Here is a 21121-nt window from a genome sequence, read left to right as displayed (position 1 = left end):
GTAGAGGTATATTTTTTAGGGTTTTTTTTTTAAATGTCATTTAGAGAACTTTGGACATTTGTTGTTTTTTTTGTTCTTTGTCTCCCCTCCCCTCCCTTTTCTCTCCAATTGTATCTGGCTAATTACCCAACTCTTCTGAGCCTTCCTGGTTGCTGCTCCACCCCCTCTGCCAATCTGGGGAGGGCTGCAGACTACCACATGCCTCCTCCGATACATTTTGAGTCGCCTGCCGCTTCTTTTCACCTGACAGTGAGGAGTTTCACCAGGGCGATGTAGCACATGGGAGGATCACGCTATTCACCCCAGTTCCCCCTCCCCCCTGAACAGGTGCCCCGACCGACCAGTGGAGGCACTAGTGCAGCGACCAGGACACATCGGGCTTCCCACCTGCAGGCACGGCCAATTGTCTTTGTAGGGACGCCCGACCAAGCTGGAGGCAACATGGGGATTTGAACCAGGATCCCCATGTTGGTAGGCAATGGAATAGACCTCTACACTACCCGGACGCCCTAGGACATTTGTTGTTTGAGTGAATGATGAAGGTTTAAGTCAATGATGTATGAATTACATAGTCTTTCTAAAAAAAAATGCTTAGGTGCAAATAATAAAAAATTGCCATTTATTTTGGCAAATTATTTGGAATCAAATGTGCACAAACATGAGAAAACCATATCAAATTGTTATAAAAGATATCGTAAATATGTCATTGTAAAAGGTAGACATTGCTTTCCGCATTGATCATTAAATAATTTACAAAAAAATAATTACATGCCATATTAAACTTAAAAGTAAATATGTATGTTTGTCAATGACTGCTTTTACATTCAAATAATACAAGTCATGATGTATTAAAATGAATTGTTTGCACAAGACACTTAAGAACCAGCATTACCTGCATTTGAAAAAAGGAATGGTTGGAAGAGGGCACATTTTGCCTTGTAGAAATGTAAAGGCGTTTTCTATTTTCAAATAGTATTTGCAAAGTTCTGCTGAAACAGCAGGGCCTTGCCACCTCTTCCTCCAAATGCCACTAAACAATAAACAACGGGCAACAGGAATGCCACAGCATTTAATTAAGGAAGGCATTTGGAGGGCCGGTGATGTTTTGGTGCCAGTGTGAATGGAATCAGTTCAGGTAGAAATCAGATGCTGAGTAATTTAGAGCTCCTCCACCTCCTCCAGCTTATGGCTGAGGATCACATCGTGACCCTGAAACTTGAAATAGCCGACGAATTTCTTCTTCTGAAGCATCAGTGGAAACCATAGAATATCATCAGGCCACATTTGACTGAAAGGTATGGAATCGATATCGAACCACTGAGGCCTCATCTCTGTAAAGCAAAAAAAAAAAAAGTTCACGAGTGGTAGTGAAATTGCTTTTATCATCTTCAGTAACATCTTAAAAGGCCATACCTGTTTTCATACCCATATTTTTTTCACTAATTCAGACATACCTAAATTATTGCTAAGTCCACAGAGAATTCTCTTTTATGATCATAAATAAATTAAACTCCAAATTATAACAGCAAAGCCTTACATTCTGGAACTGACTCACAAAATGGTTAAGGAGAAATGTAAGTAAGAAAGGAAATGATAATAATAATAATCTTATATAGCGATTTTCTAATACTCAAAGTCGTTTTACAATAAATAGGGTGAAACGACGACCGATAAACTTAACAGACATACAGGGTTGGATGGGAAGGAGGGCTATGAGAGGGAGAAGTGGCAGCCACAAACAATGCCAACAGTACTCTCTGACTTGGACAGATACAAAAGGGCAAGAAAAGAAATATCGATACAATTCTATTATCCTTCGATATATCATCAATAATTCCCCCCTTTCAGAAATGACTTTTTTTTAATTTTTCCCCCCTTTTCTCCCCAGTTGTATCCGGCCAATTAACCCACTCTTCCGAGCCATCCCAGTTGTTGCTCCACCCCCTCTGCCGATCCGGGGGGGGGGCTGCAGACTACCACATGCCTCCTCTGATACATGTGGAGTCAGTCGCCAGCCACTACTTTTCACCTGAGAGTGAAGAGTTTCGCCAGAGGGACATTTCGCCAGGGATCATGTTATTCCCCCCAGTCCCCCCCCCCCGAACAGGCACCCCGACCAACCAGAGGAGGCGCTAGTGCAGTGACCAGGACACTTACCCACATCCGGCTTCCCACCCGCAGACATGGCCAATTGTGTCTGTAGGGATGCCCGACCAAGCCGGAGGTAACACAGGGAATCAAACCGGCGATCCCCGTATTGGTAGGCAACGGAATAGACTGCTACGCTACCCGGATGCCCAAAATGAGTTATTTTTTACCCAATATCTTAATTTGCCCTGTTGCATTGTTGTCACATTGTTGTTGTCACTACTGTAAATTCTTGATTGGAAAATGTGAAAACATTCTCCAAATCAAGGCTACGTTCAATTTGTAACTATGGTGCAACAGAAAAACATACCTTCTGATTCACTCGGCTCTCCCTTGTAAGCATCGGCTCTGAAAATATGGACGTCAAGCAACTCCGTTTCTCCAACAAATTCAAATTTGATATTTCCAATCTTTTCAAGAGTATCCACTGTGAGGCTGCTTTCTTCCTGCAGTTCTCTGAAAATGAAAACACAAGGTCAACAGTAGGGATAGTGTCCAAAGCAAAAATAAACCCAAATCCAAACAAAATATGTTTGAAAATGAGTTTTGCAATACATGTTTAGAATATTAAGACTTATTTTGCCCTCCCACTGCTAGCCCACCCCAAAGTTCAGTTAAGGTTCCTCTAACATCTTCATATCTTATTGACATTGTCCACCCATCTGTCATTTTCTTCCACTTCCAATAGTAAAACTTATAATAAAACAGATAATACCATCCTAAGTTCGCCCACACAACTCCCCTTCTCATGTCCCTACAGTGGCTCCCAGTCGCTGCTCACATCCAGTTTAAGACTCTGGTGCTCGCCTACAGGGCAGTGAAAGGAACAGCTCCTTCCTGTCTCCAGGCCATGGTCAATCACTACACCCCCGTCTGACCACTTCACTCTGCTTCCTCAGGACGCCTGGTTGCCCCGTCGCTCAGAGGCCCCTGCTGCCGATCGACCCGGTCACGGCTCTTTTCTGTCCTGGCCCCACAGTGGTGGAATGAACTCCCAACTGATGTCTCGACAGCAGAGTCGCTGCTCATCTTTTGGCGCAGGTTGAAAACTCACCTCTTCAAGAACTACTACCCTGTTACTTGCTTGTAGCACTTATTGTATTCACTCATTTAAAAAAAAAACTCTTTCTTGCGCTTTTACTTTAGCACTGGTTTTGCCCTTAGATGCTTGTTTAGAGAGAAGATGCACTTATGACCTCTGATGACTAGTAGTTCTCCTGATTTCCTACATTAAATGATGCACTTACTGTAAGTCACTTTGGATAAAAGTGTCGGCTAAATGACTGTAATGTAATGTAATAATATACAACTTCAAGCAGGCTTATAAAATCTGATGTTATGAGGTTAAATCAGACATGTCTCTTAAAAGGGTGGGTTCGACAAAAGGGAACCCAGATCTCATAGAGCCGCTGTCAGGCCTAATTTAGAATCACAAAGACACAAATGCTCATTGCTCCAGTATTGAGAAACGTACCACCTTACTGATCCTTCTCACTGGGCTTCAAGACTTCCCAATAGGGCAGTCCTTAAAGCCTTCAAAAAGCAAGACATATGTATCTCCTTTTAGAAAACAATTTGTTCACAGCACAATGGCATGTATCTTCATTTATTTCAAGTTTATTCAGAATGTATTTTTGATTTGAATTTGTTTTGGGACAACATTTTGCAGGTAACACAGTACATCCCAACCACCTGTAAACGTCCAGACCTGAGAGCAGGGAGTCCTGTGGTGTTTGCCACAGCCACTTACTTCCTGTATAAACTGGCACAGATGTCCCCAGGAAAACCTATTGACATTTAGAAAGAGGTTGTTATCATGGCATGGTTATTATATGGTTAAATCTTCCACTTCCCTCCTATAGGTCTTCTCATCATTGTCGCTTATTAGTCCAATCTCTGTGGTGTCATCTGCAATTTAATGATGCTGTTGTCATATTTGGCAACACAGTCGTGTGTAAACAGACTGTACGATAGAGGAGTGAGACAGCAGCCCTGAGGCACACCGGTCTTAAGAACTAATGTAGATGAGTATGTTTTACCTAATCTCATAGTCTGGGCCCTGACTGTCAGGAAGTCAAATAGCCAATTACAGATACAGTTGCCCAGACCTCTGCGTTTCAACACCAGTTTGGATGGTACAATTCTATTAAAAGCAGAGCTGTAATTAATAAACAACACTCTGATATAGGTATTTTTTCTTTTCAAGGTATACTAAAGCAGTATGCAGAGCAAGTGAGATAGCATCATCTACAGATCTGTTGGAACAGTAGGCAATAATAATGGGTCCAGGATAGCAGGAATGTTATATTTTATATATGATATAACCAGTCATTCCAGGCACTTCATAATAACAGAGGTCAAAGCAACAGGTCGGTAATCATTAAGGCAAGAGACAGGTGTTTTTTGTTTGTTTAGGTACAGGTACAATGGTGGTTTTCTTAAAACACAGTGGGACCACACACAATGACAGGGACAGGTTAATAATGTCAGTAAAATCTGAGATAGCTGAGTGTAACATGCCTTGAGGACACAGGAAGGATGCCATCTGGGCCAGCAGCTTTATAAGCCTTAACCCTTTCAGAAGTTTTACTTATCACCTGTAGATTGACTTCATTGGGTGGGTACTGTGCGGCTGTCACTGGGTCCAAGTTGTGAGCTTTAAAGTGGGCATAAAGATTGCTAAGCTCACTGGGAGAAAGGCAGAGGTGTTGACAGGCACACTGGGTTTAGATTTATAGTCCATAATCGCCTGCAGCCCCCTCCACATACGCTGCGAGTTATAGCCACTGTAGTTATTTTCCAGTTTGTCCCTATAATGTCTTTTAGCAGCCTTGATGGCTCTCCTTAAGTCATACCTAGATTTTTTTTTTGTAGCATTCTTTGTCCCCTGATTTAAGAGCAGTGGTATGCACCCTCAACCTTGGGTGAATGCTGCTATTAATCCATGGCTTCTGGTTGTGGTGGGAGCAAATGGTCTGTACTGGGATACAGTTATCCACACAGAATCTAACATAGCCAGTGACCGATTCAGCATACCCATCCAAACTCGAGGCTGAATCCTTAAAGATTGACCAGTCTGTTGATTCAAAATATCCCTGAAGTTTGGATTCGTGTTCTGTAGTCCAGCACTGTACTGTTCTCACAGTGGGCTGCACACACTTCACTTTCTGCTTGTAGGCAGGAAGCAAGAGCACTGACAGGTGGTCAGATGTCCCCAAGTGAGGTCATGGGATAGACCTGTAAGCTGCCTTGATTGTGGAGTAAAAGTGGTCGAGAGTCTTACTGCCTCTGGTTGGGCAGGTGACATGTTGGTAAAATTTTGGTAGCAAATATTTCAGGTTAAAGTGGTTAAAGTCCCCCATCACAAATGAAATGGCCTCAGGGTGCAAGTTCTCCTGCCTGCTAATGGCTCCACACAGTTTGTCCAGCATTGCTGCGGCAGTAGCTTGCAGCAGTATGTACACAGCAGTTAACAACACGTACGGAACTTCCCTTCGGAGATAGAATGGTCTTCACCTCATTGTTAGTTGTTTCAACACTGGCGAACAGGACTGAGAGGCTATTTCCACGTCACTGCATCATGAATTGTTAACAAAGAAGCATACATCACCTCCCTTTACCTTGCCAGTAATCATCATGGAACAGTCCATGCAGTGTACATTGTGTGTCCCGTTATATTTTGTAACTTCTTCCTTTACCGAAATTCTTTGAATTAGGTTTATCGGAACCATCCACGGACACCTTTTTTGAACTCCAACTCATTTACTGATGTCTCAACTGCGGATGTGTGTTACATGAAATGTCTTACCTTAGTTACCTATCTCTATCACAGAGTTCCTCTTAAAGGTAAATTACACCATTCAGTACATGACATCCCCCTTTTACTAGGATATAAACTCTTATCTTATAACCAAATTTTCTCAAATGAGTAAAATTTCCAATTGCAAATACAACCAAAACAATAATCTCTGGAATCTTCTTCTACTTCAAAATTTCTACAGTCAATACATTTGATTTAAGTAAGGACATAGTCCTTCAGTCTGTCAGGTGGGTTCCTCTGCCACAGAGGCCTTAGAGGAGTTGTTAAAGGTCTGCTGTGTTCAGCTTGCGTGGCAGGACATCTGGAAGAGTCTATAGCTGATTGTTGCCCTGGGTTCAAACCAGCATTCCCATCTTCCAATTGTTAGTCCCCTGTTCCCTCTGTGATATGCTTATTCACACAGGTTGTGTTTCTGCTGTACTGAGCTCTGGTAGGTAATTAAATGGTTACTTTGTTTCCATTTTTACTGACTACTTTATGTTGTATCTTGCCAAAAGTTGTACTGAACTTATCCACCTTCTCTTGTCTCACCAGGACGTGATCTCCAACGTCCACATCTGAATATTCTGCTTTTCGTTGCTCATCAGCATACCTTTACTACGTTGTATATCCTTTAAACCAAAAAGTTCTATTTTGGTCTCATCCGTCCACAAAACATTCTTCCAACAGCCTTCTGGCATGTCCATGGGATCTTTAGCAAACTGCAGATGGGCAGCAGTGTTCTGTTTGGAGAGCAGTAGCTTTCTCCTTGAAACCCTGCCATGCACACCATTGTTGTTCAGTGTTGTCCTGATGGTAGAGTCATGAACATTAGCATTAGCCAATGTGAGAGAGGCCTTTAGATGCTTAGAAGTTACCCTGGGTTCTTTTGTGACCTGGCCGACTATTACACGCCTTGCTCTTGGAGTGATCTTTGATAGTCGACCACTCCTGGTGAGGGTAACAATGGTCTTGAATTTCCTCCATTTGTACACAATCTGTCTGACTGTGGATTGGTGGAGTCCAAACTCTTCAGAGATGGTTTAGTAACCTTTTCCAGTGTGATGAGCCTCACCAATGCTTTTTTTGAGGTCCTCAGAAATCTCCTTTGTTCTTGCCATGATACACTTCCAGAAACATGTGTTGTGAAGATCAGGCTTTGATAGATCCATGTTCTTTAAATAAAACAGGGCGATCACTAATACCTGATTGTCATCCCATTGATTGAAAAGGCCTGACTGTAATTTCACCTTCAAATTAACTGCTCATCCTAGAGGGTCACATACTTTTGCCACTCACATATGTAATATTGGATCATTTTCCTCAATAAATAAAAGACCAAGTATGATATTTTTGTCTAATTTGTTTAATTGGGTTCTCTTTATCTACTTTTAGGACTTGTGTGAAATTCTGAGGATGTTTTAGGTCATATTTATGCAGAAATATAGAAAATTCTAAAGGGTTCACAAACTTTCAAGCACCACTGCATATGGGATTCTACGCCATTTTATCTGGATGATGCCAATTTAAGAATTTCCAAGCTTAACTCCCACAGTACTCCTGATCCTAACCCTAACTAAAATTCTAATTCTAACCCTAAGAAAATTCTAAAGGGCTCACAAACTTTCAAGCACTACTGTAGGAAGTCCCATATCGTAACCTGCAAAGCACATCCCAAAATACACTGCCAAAGAACTGCTGAAGAAGAATGAGCTGCAATCAGTTGTGTGCCCTGGACCATATGTCACAGCGAAATTGGATGGCTGTGAGCTAATGGGACTCCCTACTTGTGCGCCATTTTGACAGGATGACGCCACCTTACTTAACTACAGTATATGGCCAAAAGTATGTGGACATCACTTTTAATGAGTGGATTTGGCTATTTCAGCCACATCCACTGCTGAAAGATGCATAAAATCAAGCACACATCCATGCAATTTCCACAGAAAAACATAGGTCGTATTGACGTGCTCAGTGACTTCATCATGTCTGTCATAAGATGCCTCTTTTCCAACAAGTCAGTTCGTCAGATTTCTGCCGTGCGAGATCTGCCCCGGTCAACTATAAGTCTGTTATTGTGAAGTGGAAACACATCAGAGAAACAACAACTCAGCCATGAAATGGGAGAACACACCAAGACCACAGAACAGTGCTGAAGTGTGTAGAAAGTAAAATTTTTCAGACCTCGGTTGCGACAGTCACTGTTGAGTTCCAACCTGCCCCTGGAAGCAATGTCAGCACAACAACTGTTCATTGGGAGCTTCACAAAATGGGTTTCCATGGCTAAGCAGCCACACACAAGCCTAAGATCACCATGCACAATGCCAAGCATCGGCTAGAGCGGCGTGAAGCACACCATTAGACTCTGGAGCATTGGAAAGGTGTTCACTAGAGTGATGAACCATGCTTCACTATTTGGCAGTCTGATGGACCAATCTGGGTTTGATGAATGCCAGGAAAATGCTACCTGCCTGAATGCATAGTGCCAACTGTAAAGTTTGGTGGCAGAATAATGGTCTGGAGCTGTTTTCCATGGTTTGGGCTAGGCCCCTTAATGCTACAGCATACAATGACATTCTAGAGAATTGTGTGCCTCAAACATTGTGGTAATAGTTTGAGAAAGGCTCTTTTCTTTTTCAGCAAGACAATGCCCCCATGCACAAAGCAAGGTCCACAAAGACATGGTTTGCCAAGTTTGCCCTGCGCAGAGCCCTGACCTCAACCCCATCCATCACCTTTCTGATTAATTGGGACGCCGACTGTGATCCAGGCCTTCTCCCCAACATCAGTGCCTGACCTCATTAATGCTCTTGTGGCTGAATGGGAGTGAATTCCCACAGCCATGTTCAAAAGTCTAGAGGAAAGCCTTCCCAGAAGATTGGAGGCTGTTTTAGCATAGCAGCAAAGTGGACCAACTCCATATTAATGCCCATGGTTTTGGAATAAGATACTGAACAAGCACACGAGTATGATGTTTTCCAACCTTGTTTTTTATTTATTTATTTATTTTAATCTTAAACCCCACCTCAACCCTGGCTCTAACCTTAACTATAACTCTTAACTCTCACCTTAACCCTAATCTTAACCTAACCTTAATCTAATGTTAACCCACAGGTGAAATAGCACTTAAATAGGGAGTCCTGTGAGCTGACAGATGAATCTTGTTTTCTTTTGCACCCAAACACATCTAAATATTTCAACAAAAGTTCATTAATTTCATTCTATTAGTCTTATATTTCCAAATTTAACCCAGCCACTGAGAATGCACAAACCAGTGCATCCTTAGTGCCGGTCCCAAGCCTGGATAAATGGGGAGGGTTGAATCAGGAAGGGTATCTGGCGTAAAATCTTTGCCAAATCAAATATGTGGATCATAAGTAAGATTTCCATACCGGATCAGTCAAGGCCTGGGTTACCAACAACCGCCACTTGTACTGTTGGCCAGCAGGGTGCTGGTGGAAACTATGCTATTGTTGGGCGAAGAAGAAGGAGAGGGGGAAGGCATGTCCAGAGGCAGTGAAAGGGTAGGAGTGTGGAGGTGAGAGTCAGAACATTGAATGTTGGCACTATGACTGGTATAGGGAGAGAGCTGGCTGATATGATGGAAAGAAAAAAGGTAGGCATACCAGGTGGAAGGGGAGTAAGGCCAGCAGCATTGGAGATGGGTTCAAAGTCTTCTACCATGGTGCGAATGGGAGGAGAAATGGGGTAGGATAATTCTGAAGGAACAATATGTCAAGAGTGTGCTGGAGGTAAAAAGAGTGTCAGACAGAGCAACTAGTATGAAGGTGGAAATTGAAAGTGTATTGATGAATGTTATCGGCACATATGCCCCACAAGTTGGGTGTGAGATGGAAGAGAAAGAGGAATTCTGGAGTGAGTTGGATGAAGTGGTGGAGAGGGTACCCAATGAGGAGAGAGTGGTGATTGGAGTGGACTTCAATCGGCATGTTGGTGAAGGGAACAGAGGTGATGAGGAGGTGATGGACAGGTATGGTGTCAAGGAGAGAAATGTGGAAGGACAGGTGGTGGCGGATTTTGCGAAAAGGATGGAAATGGCTGTGGTGAATACATATTTCAAGAAGAGGGAGGAACACATGGTCACGTACAAGAGTGGAGGGAAGTGCACACAGGTGGACTATAACTTAGGTAGAAGGCATGATCTGAAAGGCATTGGTGGCTGCAAGGTGGTGACAGGGGAGAATGTAGCTAGGCAGCACTGGATGGTGGTCTGTAGGATGACTTTGGAGACCAAGAAGAGGAAGCGAGTGAAGGCAGAGCCAAAGATCAAATGGTAGAAGTTGAAGAAGGAAGACTGTTGTGTGTAGTTCAGTGAGGAGTTAAGACAGGCACTGGGTGAAAGTGAAGAGTTGCCGCATGGCTGGGCAAGCACTGCAGAAATAGTGAGGGCGAGAGCTAGGAAGGTACTTGGTGTGTCATCAGGACAGAGGAAGGAAGACAAGGAGACTAGGTGGTGAAATGATGAAGTACAGCAAATGAGGAAGAGGTTGGCAAAGAAGAAGTGGGATAGTCAGAGAGATGAAGAAAGTAGAAAGGAGTACAAGCAGATGCAGCATAAAGTGAAGAGAGAGGTGGTAAAGGCAAAGGAAAAGGTGTATGGTGAGTTGTATGAGAGGGTTAGACACTAAGGAAGGAGAAAAGGACTTGTACTGATTGGCTAGACAGAGGGTCTGAGCTGGGAAGGATGTGCAGCAGGTTAGGGCGATCAAGGACAGAGATGGAAATGTGCTGACAAGTGAGGAGAGTGTGTTGAGAAGGTGGAAGGAGTACTTCGAGGGGCTGATGAATAAAGAAAATTAGAGAGAGAGAGACGGTTGGATGATGTGGGGATAGTGAATCAGGAAGTGCAATGGATTAGCGATGAGGAAGTGAGAGCAGCTATGAACAGTGGAAAGGCAGTTGGTCCTGATGACATACCTGTGGAGGCGTTTAAGAGAGATGGCAATGGAGTTTTTAACGAGATTGTTTAACACAATCTTGGAAAGTGAGAGGATGCCTGAGGAGTGGAGAACAAGCATAGTGGTACCGATTTTCAAGAATAAGGGCGATGTGCAGAACTGTAGCAACTACAGAGGTATAAAGTTGATCAGCCACAGCATGAAGATATGGGAAAGTGTAATAGAAGCTAGGTTAAGCGGAGAGGTGATGATTAGCGAGCAGCAGTATGGCTTCATGCCACGAAAAGAGCACCACAGATATGATGTTTGCTTTGAGAATGTTGATTGAGAAGTACAGAGAAGGCCAGAAAGAGTTACATTGTGTCTTTTTGGATTTAGAGAAGGCATATAACAGGGTGCAGAGAGAGGAGGTGTGGTATTATATGAGGAAGTTGGGAGTTGCAGATAAGTATGTAGGAGTGGTGAAAGACATGTATCAGGGAAGTGTGACAATGGTGAGGTGTGTGGTTGGAATGACATATGGGTTCAAGGTGGAGGCAGTGGCGCCCCCAAGGGGTGGCCAGGGGTGGCCACGGCCACCCTGATACTATCCCCCCGCTGGCCCCCCAGCCACGAGTCACATATGCAGAATATGCTTCTGATTATGCATAATATGCTTCTATCTGATATTTTGCATTAGGTGCTGTTCATTTAAATCAATAATGTATATTTTTCTTAACTCTCATATTGACAGTTTTCCACTAGGCTATACAGTATACTACAACAGCATCATAGAATTCCCAAAATTCAGTCATGGCTTTTGGTTTTGGTGTGCCACCCCAAGATTTTCAGTGGCCCCATTTGGCCACCCCTATGAAACATTTCTGGGGGCGCCACTGGGTGGAGGTTGTTGTGAAACGTCTAGTGTGTTGGTGTAGTGTTCTGTGCCTGTCACGTCTCTCTCAACCTTCACCGCTGGCTAGCAGAAATGCAAACAGGAGAGCCGAGCAAGTAAGTCTCTCCCTGTCAGTACATAGCCTCTCCAACAGCAAGCTCTATGTGGTGCCTCCTTGTGGCGACACACGGTAACTGGGTACACCTTGGATCCTGGCTGAACCACAAGGGACTCGGAGGAGGTCTGGCCCCTAGACGTGAGGTACGCAGGCCCACCAGTGTGTGAATATTCCCTGATGCCCACGAACCAGCCCCCAGCTATGGTTTAAATAGTGTCACTGCCTAGTGGATACCTCGGGAGAGGAATAGGCTACGGGAGTAAGCCCCTACAGAAAATCAACGTCTACAGAGCTGTTCTTTTTTTCTTTTTTGCCCTTTTGTATCTGTTTAAGTCAGAGAGTACTTCTGGTGTCGTGTGTGCCTGCCACTTCTCTCTTTCGTAGCCCCCCCCCCCTTTCCCATCCACCCCTGTCTGTTTGTGCTATATTTATCTGTTGTCTTGTTTCACTGCTGTTTATTGTAAAGCTACTTTGAGTGTTAGAAAAGCGCTATATATGTTTGATATATTGTTATTATTATTATTATTGTTATTATCAAGGATCGGCTCTGAGCCCTTTCTTGTTTGCAATGGTGATGGACAGGTTGACAGACGAGATCAGGCAGGAGTCTCCGTGGACTATGATGTTTGCGGATGACATTGTGATCTGTAGCGAGAGTAGGGTGCAAGTTGAGGAGAGCCTGGAGAGGTGGAGGTGAGAAGAGGAGAAAGTTGGTAGGAGCAAGACGGAATACCTATGTGTGAATGAGAGGGAGGGCAGTGGAATGGTGAGGATGCAAGGAATAGAGGTGATGAAGGCGTATGAATTTAAATACTTGGGGTCAACTGTCCAAAGTAACAGGGAGTGCAGAAGAGACGTGAAGAAGAGAGTGCAGGTAGGGTGGAGTGGGTGGAGAAGCATGTCAGGAGTGATTTGCAACAGAACAGCAAGAGTTAAAGGGAAGGTTTACAAGATGGTTGTGAGACCAGCTATGTTATATTGTTTGGAGACAGTGGCACTGACAAAAAGACAGGAGGTGGAGCTGGAGGTGGCAGAGTTGAAGATGCTAAGATTTTCATTGGGAGTGACGAAGAAGGACAGGATTAGGAACGATTATATTAGTGGGACAGCTCAGGTTGGACGGTTTGGAGACAAAGCAGGAGAGGCAAGATTGAGATGGCTTGGACATGTGTGGAGGAGAGATGCTGGGTATTTGGGAGAAGGATGCTGAATATGGAGCTGCCAGGGAAGAGGAAAAGAGGAAGGCCAAAGAGGAGGTTTATGGATGTGGTGAGGGAGGACATGCAGGTGGCTGGTGTGACAGAGGAAGATGCAGAGGACAGGAAGAGATGGAAACGGATGATCCGCAGTTGCGACCCCTAACAGGAGCAGTCGAAAATAGTAGTAGTAGTAGTTTAAATTTCCAAATTTGCAGATATGGCTTATAGAATCACAGTATTTCTTAAACAGTTTGCAAGGAAGATGAAGAGGAAGTGAAGCGGAAAATATGGTGCAACATCATGTAATCTAATTAGCAACAAGTGTACCAGTCATTAAAACGCATAATTCACATTTCTAACAAGGGTACATATACGGTACATATCAGGTGTGAAGGTGAATGCGCAGAGGAGGAGGGTACTGCTGCTGAAGGAAGTTAGGAGTTGAGATGAGGAGTCAAGGCGAGTCATTATTTATGGCTCTGCTGCTGGGTTCTTAGGAGTCTATTGACACAGATAAATTATTAAGATGACGTGCCAGGTCTTATGAGTGATTTGACATCACTTTTTAATTATGTCTTCCCAGAACTTCAAACAAACATAGAGCCAAAGGTTTTGGCCCTCAGTAGTCAGAGGCTTTCAGCTGGCTCGGGCATAGTGAGGACGGCATGATTATTCACTACATACCCATTCATTTATTATAGTTGTTCACTATGTTTCGTTTTGCTATTCATTTAATCAACTCTCCTTTTATTTGTTAAATCAAAATAGCCTTAACACTATACTTATAAATCATACATAATTTCCCTCCTCGGCCCACAGGTACCATCTTCTCTTCATTTTTGGTCAGGAAAATCTCTGTCTTATCGGGCCTCCCTCCCAAAGTTTGGGAATTGACCCCTTTTTTCTTTTTTCTTTTGACCCACCAACCAGAGGGCTCTTGGGCAGAACAACTGTTGCTAATGTCATTCAGGCTGTCTTTACATTTCGCGTGAATGAATAAGGCTGTGAATTTTATTTCATGTAGTATGCACATATACTCCATGGCATACTGAAGGCCCTGTTGCCATCAGTTAGAAGACATTGGAGACCCCTGTCTCTGAAAGTGGTCACAGATAGATTTTAAAGTTATCAAGTCTTTGGATGTGAGACAGTTGGCACTCCAGACAGCAGCTTTTTATAATTTCTTCAAAACAACAACAACAACAGCAACACAGACAACAACAGTAATAATCATTGACAAATTGGTTTACCGTCTCGCAGCATCTCCGATGGTCTCTCCAGGTTGCACTTTGCCTCCGAAGCCATTCCATTTGCCTGCTCCGAAGCCTCTCTTCTTCATGCCCAGCAGCACTCGCTGCGGCTCAACCACCAGCACTAGTGTCAGCAGCTTGGGGGTCAACATGTCACCTGTTTAAGCAATAACAGTTCAATATCGGTTTCTTTAATGTTGTCATCACACAACCCCACCGCAAGAAGGTGTTGTTATAAAAAATATCGTGATGTCTTAGCATATGGCACTGTACTACCAAAACAAACAGCGTACCATAAACACTGTATGGCAAATTTGGTGTGTTTATGATAAACCCAATTGTCACGATCATAACTGTGTTACTGCTGTTCAGAATTTACTACTACTACTTTTGGCTGCTCCCGTTAGGGGTCGCCACAGCAGATCATCCGTTTCCATTTCTTCCTGTCCTCTGCATCTTCCTCTGTCACACCAGCCACCTACCTGCATGTCCTCTCTCACCACATCCATAAACCTCCTCTTTGGCCTTCCTCTTTTCCTCTTCCCTGGCAGCTCTATATTCAGCATCCTTCTCCCAATATACCCAGCATCTCTCCTCCCACAACCTGAGCGTCTCTCTAATATAATCGTTCCTAATCCTGTCCTTCTTCGTCACTTTCAATGAAAATCCTTGCAACTTCAACTCTGCCGCCTCCAGCTCCGCCTCTTGTCTTTTCGTCAGTGCCACTGTCTCCAAACCAAATAACATAGCTGGTCTCATTACCATCTTCCCTTTAACTCTTGCTGGTACCCTTCTGTCACAAATCACTCCTGACATGCTTCTCCACCCTGCCTGCACTCTCTTCGTCAGCTCTTTTCTGCACTCCCTGTTACTTTGGACAGTTGACCCCAAGTATTTAAATCCATACACCTTTGTCACCTCTATTCCTTGCATCCTCACCATTCCACCCCCCCCATTCATTCATTTACTGCTGTTCAAAACCAATTTCTTTAAATTTAACAAAGTACAAAATACAAGATATGCTGCTGCTGGGCACGGTTGACAAGCTCTCTCTTCATCTAGCCTGTACCTCTGTAGACCTACTGGCTACACGTCTACTGGGACGGATATGGTGGCCAATGTTAAGTTACGATAATCATCATGATGAAACACGTCAGTTATTTAACCACAATAAGATTTAGCACTTTAACCCTTGAGCAAAAAAGGAAAATAAAAAAGTTTGACACCACAGTGACCGCATGACTTTGTCATCTTTCAAGAATTAAGAGATGTTTTTTCGCGTTCGTAAATAAAACCTCAACGGACTAAAATCAAAGATACAGCATGCCTCTCCATCTCTCGCTAGCGCGCAGGTTGTTCGTCGTGTGACTATATCTCTACGGTAAGACCGCATCATTTCCTTGAGTGAATATTATGTGGCCCCCCCATCATAGTTTTCATGCCAACATCGCCCCTCATTATTAGTGTGCACATTCAACACTTCAAGCATCTCGACGTACTCACTCTCGACGTTGACAAATAGTGGTCCAACCTGAGCGGGGAAATGAGTGTGCAGACGGCAGAAGCTGATTTTCGCGATGAATAACTAACTCGCTCTTACACCGAGCAGCCTCGTGTGTTGTGCGTTACGTGTGTATTTATACAAATTTATACTGATTTCAAAGTCCTGTACCAGTTTCGATGGCCAAGTCACACCACACACACGATCAGCACTATAGCGTTACCTTTAAATGTGCCCGACTTGAAACCAGTTTGACTCGGTTCATACTTCTTGTCCGTCCATGCTCCTGCGAAGACCAGAGGTTTATCTTCTCCGCTTTAGAGCACCGTGTTCTATCATTGAAATGACTTGTGTATTAAGATAACACCCTTTCACGTGGAATATGCGGGGAATTTGACCCGGGAACAATGGTCTGCAGCCTTTAAATGGACTAAATTAGGTCATTTGAACACCAACATGATGCATATACACTTTGTATTTTGTAAAACACAGCTCAGCAACTGTCCTCCATGCTTCTGAACTTTTTGATTTGCACCTTTCATCTATGATACCTTTCTACTCGAATTATGCTATAATACCAAAGACTCTGTTTAGTCAGGTTTTGAGATCCCACAGCCTCTCTATCAGCCCATCCATCCAGCCATCCATTATCATTGTCTAATCTTCCAGTTGGTTTTATATATATGTATATATATGTATATATATGTATATATATATATATATATATATATATATATATATATATATATATATATATGTGTGTGTGTGTGTGTATATATATATATAAAGAAATTAGATAATAAATAGATACATAGGTTTAAAAATACTCGTGTGTTTTAGGACTAAAAACCTAGAGAATTATTGTGTCTAATTAGGGCAGCTCTGTTAATTCCAAACAATGAAATGTATTAGGAAAGCCACAAAAACATTTTCATTACTGTTGAGAACACGTCAAATACTGCGAATGGACTCAAAGGTGTAGACTATCAATAGCGAACTAGGAACTATTTATTTCAGCCAGTTTCCCATATAAAAAAAAACACAAAAACAGGGAGTATCGACCAATTGGAAGTTTTACTTTCGCGCATGCGCAGTTGACCGTACGCTACACTAGCAATGTTGCTAGCTGTCAAACAATGTGGTTGTCCGCTGTCCATAAGAGATGTCTGCACACCTCACTACGTCTCTTGAAGAAGAGCCCCAAAACACTGAAAGGCAGAACTACGACAGCGCAGCACTGGCTCTTTCGGCAGCTGAACGATCCTTTTGTAAAGGCTTCTCATGACCTTAATTACCGGTGCCGAAGTGCCTTCAAGCTGTTGGAGATAGACGACAGATTTGACATTTTGAGACCGGGATACAGCGTTGTTGATTGTGGCGCTGCGCCGGGTGCTTGGAGTCAAGTAGCTGTTGAGAGGGTCAATTCAAACGGGAAAAGTGAGTGATTTCTCTCTAGGAATCTATGGAATTGAGATGTTTGAGGCTGACATAAAATAAGGCAAGATGAGATTGTATTTAAATAATCCCCATCAGGGAACTTGATTTGTGTTACAGCAGGTATGAAGATATCAGATGGATTATAAAATAAGCCAAACCTGACTATTGGACATGTACAAATAGTGAAACCACTATTATCACTGCAATATTTATTATTACACACTTACAAAATATTTTTCACGAAATGAAGTATTGCAAGTGGTTTATTAGTGGTAGATGTCATTGTGAATTAAGACAACACTTTTTTTTCTTTCATTCTAGATACGGATTTGCCATGTGGTACAGTTATTGGGATCGATCTCCTCAACATAGCATCTCTGGACGGGGCCCACTTTTTGTCCAGTCATGACATTACTGACCCTGTTACACATGCCAGGATACTGGAACTTCTCCCCAACAAACAAGCTCATGTCATCCTGAGTGACATGGCACCCAATGCCAGTGGCTTTAAAGAGATGGACCATGAGAAGCTCATCACTATGTGTTTCACTTTGCTAGACCTGGCTGAGAGGGTTTTACAGCCAGAGGGCACTCTGGTCTGTAAATACTGGGATGGCATTTTCGCTCCTAAACTCCAGGAGAAGCTGTCCGATGTTTTCAGCGGTGTTAGGGTATTAAAGCCAAAAGCCTGCAGGAAGGATTCAGCTGAGCTTTTTTTCCTTGCTAGAATGTACAAAAAGCCGGCGAAATGATTGTTTTCATCCAGGTTATTTTTTCTTCTTCTTATGTTTATCTCCTGGTTCTAATCAAACTGCATTCTAAATTATTTGTTAAAGTGTGTGACAGCTGTTGTACCTTGCATTTAGATGTCCTTGTGAAATTCACAGGACAATCAAATATGTTGTTGATCAGCACTGGTGAATAGAATGAACATGAATGGAAGACAGGGCCCTTGGTAAAACATGCACCAGAAGATGGCACTCTTGAAGTAACATAAAGGCTTAGCTGTGATAGCCCAGCTACACCAACTCAACTGGTTCACTGCACAGATTGACTTTATCCATACAAACAGTAAGAATCAACAGTAAAAAAAAAAAATCCCATCAATAAAATTTGTAAACCTACGCCAAACTCTCCAGGGTGGCGTCCCTTAATAGCCTCACCCTGTGTTTTCTCTCAAGTTATTGTTTGCTGAGTATTTGCTCCTCAAAGTCAGTGTGGAATTTGTTTTGTAGCAGAAAGTCATTTGCCAGTGGTGCTTATGCCAATAATTTGCACTGCTAGCCATGTAGAAATATGAAATCATCCTCTCATTATGAGTTTTTAAAGGAAAAACAGCATGATAAATGAAAGAGGGTGCTAGTGAAGCTCAGAGCACAACAAACATGGCCGGGCTCTGTCACAGCATAACAATGTCCTTTTCATGTTATGTGATCTCAGACCGGCTACCATCACGGATTCTTCTTTAAATTAGTCTTTCATATCTAAATCCAGTGAGTTGGTTACTGGGGAGCTACCTTTTGTGTCATTAAAAGTTCTAATTTTTCCTCTTACCCAATTCTGCACAGTGTTTTGAAACCATTTTTTTTAAGGCTTGATTGGCTGATTCTCTGTCGGTACCATTTTTTCCCTTTTTTTTTAAAAGCCACATTTTTGTCATTGTACAGTTGTTTGGTTACAATGAGATTTGTCTTCTGCTTTTAACCCATCCTATTGTATAGGAGCAGTGTTATGAGATTAAATGGGAAAGTTGTCATTGCCTCATAACTGGAGTGACATGATGATGATTATTTCAAAATAAAGTGGTACAATGCACGGCACCCTCTCTCCTAAGATGACATTGATTAGCCTCCAATGTACCATGTACTCACAGCTCTCCTTTCTTTTGGAAGGAAACAGTTTCTAATGCAATTTTCAAGAGTGACCTAATAGACCAGTAACAGAGGATATAATTCTAAATATGTTTAATGGATAATAATAATCATAATACATTTTATTTGTGGGTGTTTTTCAGAGCACTTGAGGACACCCTGACAGAACACAGTTAAAAAAACAAGCAGCACTGTATCAGACAGCATAAAATCAAAACAGCAGGGTAGACAATAAAAAGTTAATACAACAGCTAAGTATAAAATCGTCATCTGCACAAAACTCAGTGAAGTGTGGATCAGACTGAATTTGCCAGTTTGAAAAGGTACATTTTGAGATGGGATTTGAAGGTTGAAAGAGTCAATGTTGTGAATGTCTTATGGGAGAGAGGTCCATAGGCAGGGGGCAGAATGACGGAAGGCTCTAGACCCCATGGTAGTCAAGCGGGCCAATAGTGTAGTGGGTTGGAGAGCAGAAGAGGATCACAGAGTGTGGGAGGGTGTGTGGATGTGAAGGAGTTCAGAAAGATACAGAGCTAGGCTATTAAGGGCTTTAAAGGTGAGGAGGAGGATCTTGAAGTCAATACAGTATTTAACAGGGAACCAATGGAGTTGCTGAAGAACAGGAGTGATATGATCTATGGATGGAGTTCTGGTAATGATACGGGCAGCTGAATTCTGGACCAATTGAAGTTTATGAAGACACTTGAAGGAAGACCAAAGAAGATAGAACTGCAGTAGTCACTACGGGATGTAACCACGGTGTGAGTGAGTATGGCTGTGCTGTTAGGTGTAAGTGACGGGCGAAGCCAATTAGTATTGCGTAGGTGGAAGTATGCAGACCGAGTAACATTGTTGATGTGAGCTACAAAAGATAATGTGCTGTCCAAGATGACACCCACACTCTTAACCTGAGGCGATGGAGGAACTATAGAATTGTCAATAGTTAGGGAAAACTATCAGGTTTAGTCAAAGTAGATTTAGTACCTACTAAGGACCTCGGTTTTATCACTATTAAGTTTGAGGAAGTGGTATGAAAACCAGGATTTTAATGTCTTCTTCCAGGGCAGCATGGTGGCACAGTGGTTAGCGTGGTCGCCTCACAGCAAGAAGGTCCCGGGTTTGAGCCCTGGGGTAGTATATCCTTGGGGGTTGTCTCGGGTCATCCTCTGTGTGGAGTTTGCATGTTCCCCCTGTGTCTGTGTGGGTTTCCTCCCACAGTCCAAAGACATGTAGGTCAGGTGAATCGGCCATACTAAATTGTCCGTTTGTGTGTGCGTGTGTGTGGTGTGGTGTGGGGGAGGGGGGTTGAGATGGCCTGGCAGCCTGTTCAGGGTGTCCCTGCCTGCTGCCCAATGACTCCTGGGATAGGCTCCAGCATCCCCGTGACCCTGAGAGCAGGATAAGTGGTATGGATAATGGATGGATGGATGGATGTTGTGCATGACAAAATAATGTTTCTGTAAGCAGGGGAAGTTCTTTTTCATGAATGTTTGTGTGTAAGACATGAATAAGTAAACACAAAGCTGGACAGGATTAATAAGACCTATGAGGTACATTCTAACAAATTAGAAGTTCTCAATTTTATTAATCAGCTATTTCAGCTTGACCATGGAGTATTTCTTCATGAAGAGATGTCCTTCAAATTACCAGCAAATTAATACAGTAGCTGAAATCAGATCAAGCCCAAAATAGATGTTCACTGAAGTTTCATTATTCCATGAAATAGAATTTCTAAACCTTATTATGACTTAATCTGCCTGCATTTATGGTACCAGTGACAGAGAAGGGCCACATGAATAAATCAATAAACCCTCCATTTGGCCTTCTTCTGTCTTGTAGGATGAGTGATATGTTCTGTGCTGAAACATTCATGGCCTTTCTAAAATTAGCTCATCAGAAGAGGGGGAGTCACCTCTGTAAAAGGTAATTGTTTTGAATGGAGAGGATCGGCCTTGCCTCTTGATGAACCTGATGGGCAGAGAAGAGAAGAGATGACCAATTACAT

At 42.8% G+C, this 21121-nt stretch overlaps 2 protein-coding genes across 2 annotated transcripts; one reads left to right on the top strand and one right to left on the bottom strand.

Moving 5' to 3' along the window:
- Positions 1–172: 172 nt before the first annotated feature.
- Positions 173–16020, bottom strand: nudt1 (nudix (nucleoside diphosphate linked moiety X)-type motif 1). Its single transcript, XM_056287937.1, has 4 exons — positions 15811–16020; positions 14308–14464; positions 2459–2604; positions 173–1331 (listed from the first exon to the last, which is right to left on the bottom strand). The coding sequence occupies exons 2-4, from the start codon at positions 14457–14459 to the stop codon at positions 1159–1161; spliced, it is 471 nt and encodes a 156-aa protein (XP_056143912.1). The 5' UTR covers positions 14460–14464; positions 15811–16020; the 3' UTR covers positions 173–1158.
- Positions 16021–16938: 918 nt separating this feature from the next.
- Positions 16939–19055, top strand: mrm2 (mitochondrial rRNA methyltransferase 2). The gene is made up of 2 exons (XM_056288562.1): positions 16939–17245; positions 17567–19055. The coding sequence occupies exons 1-2, from the start codon at positions 16945–16947 to the stop codon at positions 17995–17997; spliced, it is 732 nt and encodes a 243-aa protein (XP_056144537.1). The 5' UTR covers positions 16939–16944; the 3' UTR covers positions 17998–19055.
- The last annotated feature ends 2066 nt before the right edge of the window (positions 19056–21121 follow it).

Source organism: Lampris incognitus, chromosome 10, assembly GCF_029633865.1.
Source record: "Lampris incognitus isolate fLamInc1 chromosome 10, fLamInc1.hap2, whole genome shotgun sequence".
Taxonomy (NCBI): domain Eukaryota; kingdom Metazoa; phylum Chordata; class Actinopteri; order Lampriformes; family Lampridae; genus Lampris; species Lampris incognitus.
The sequence above is the reverse complement of the archived record's forward strand: the minus strand, read 5'-3'. Positions and strand labels throughout refer to the sequence as shown.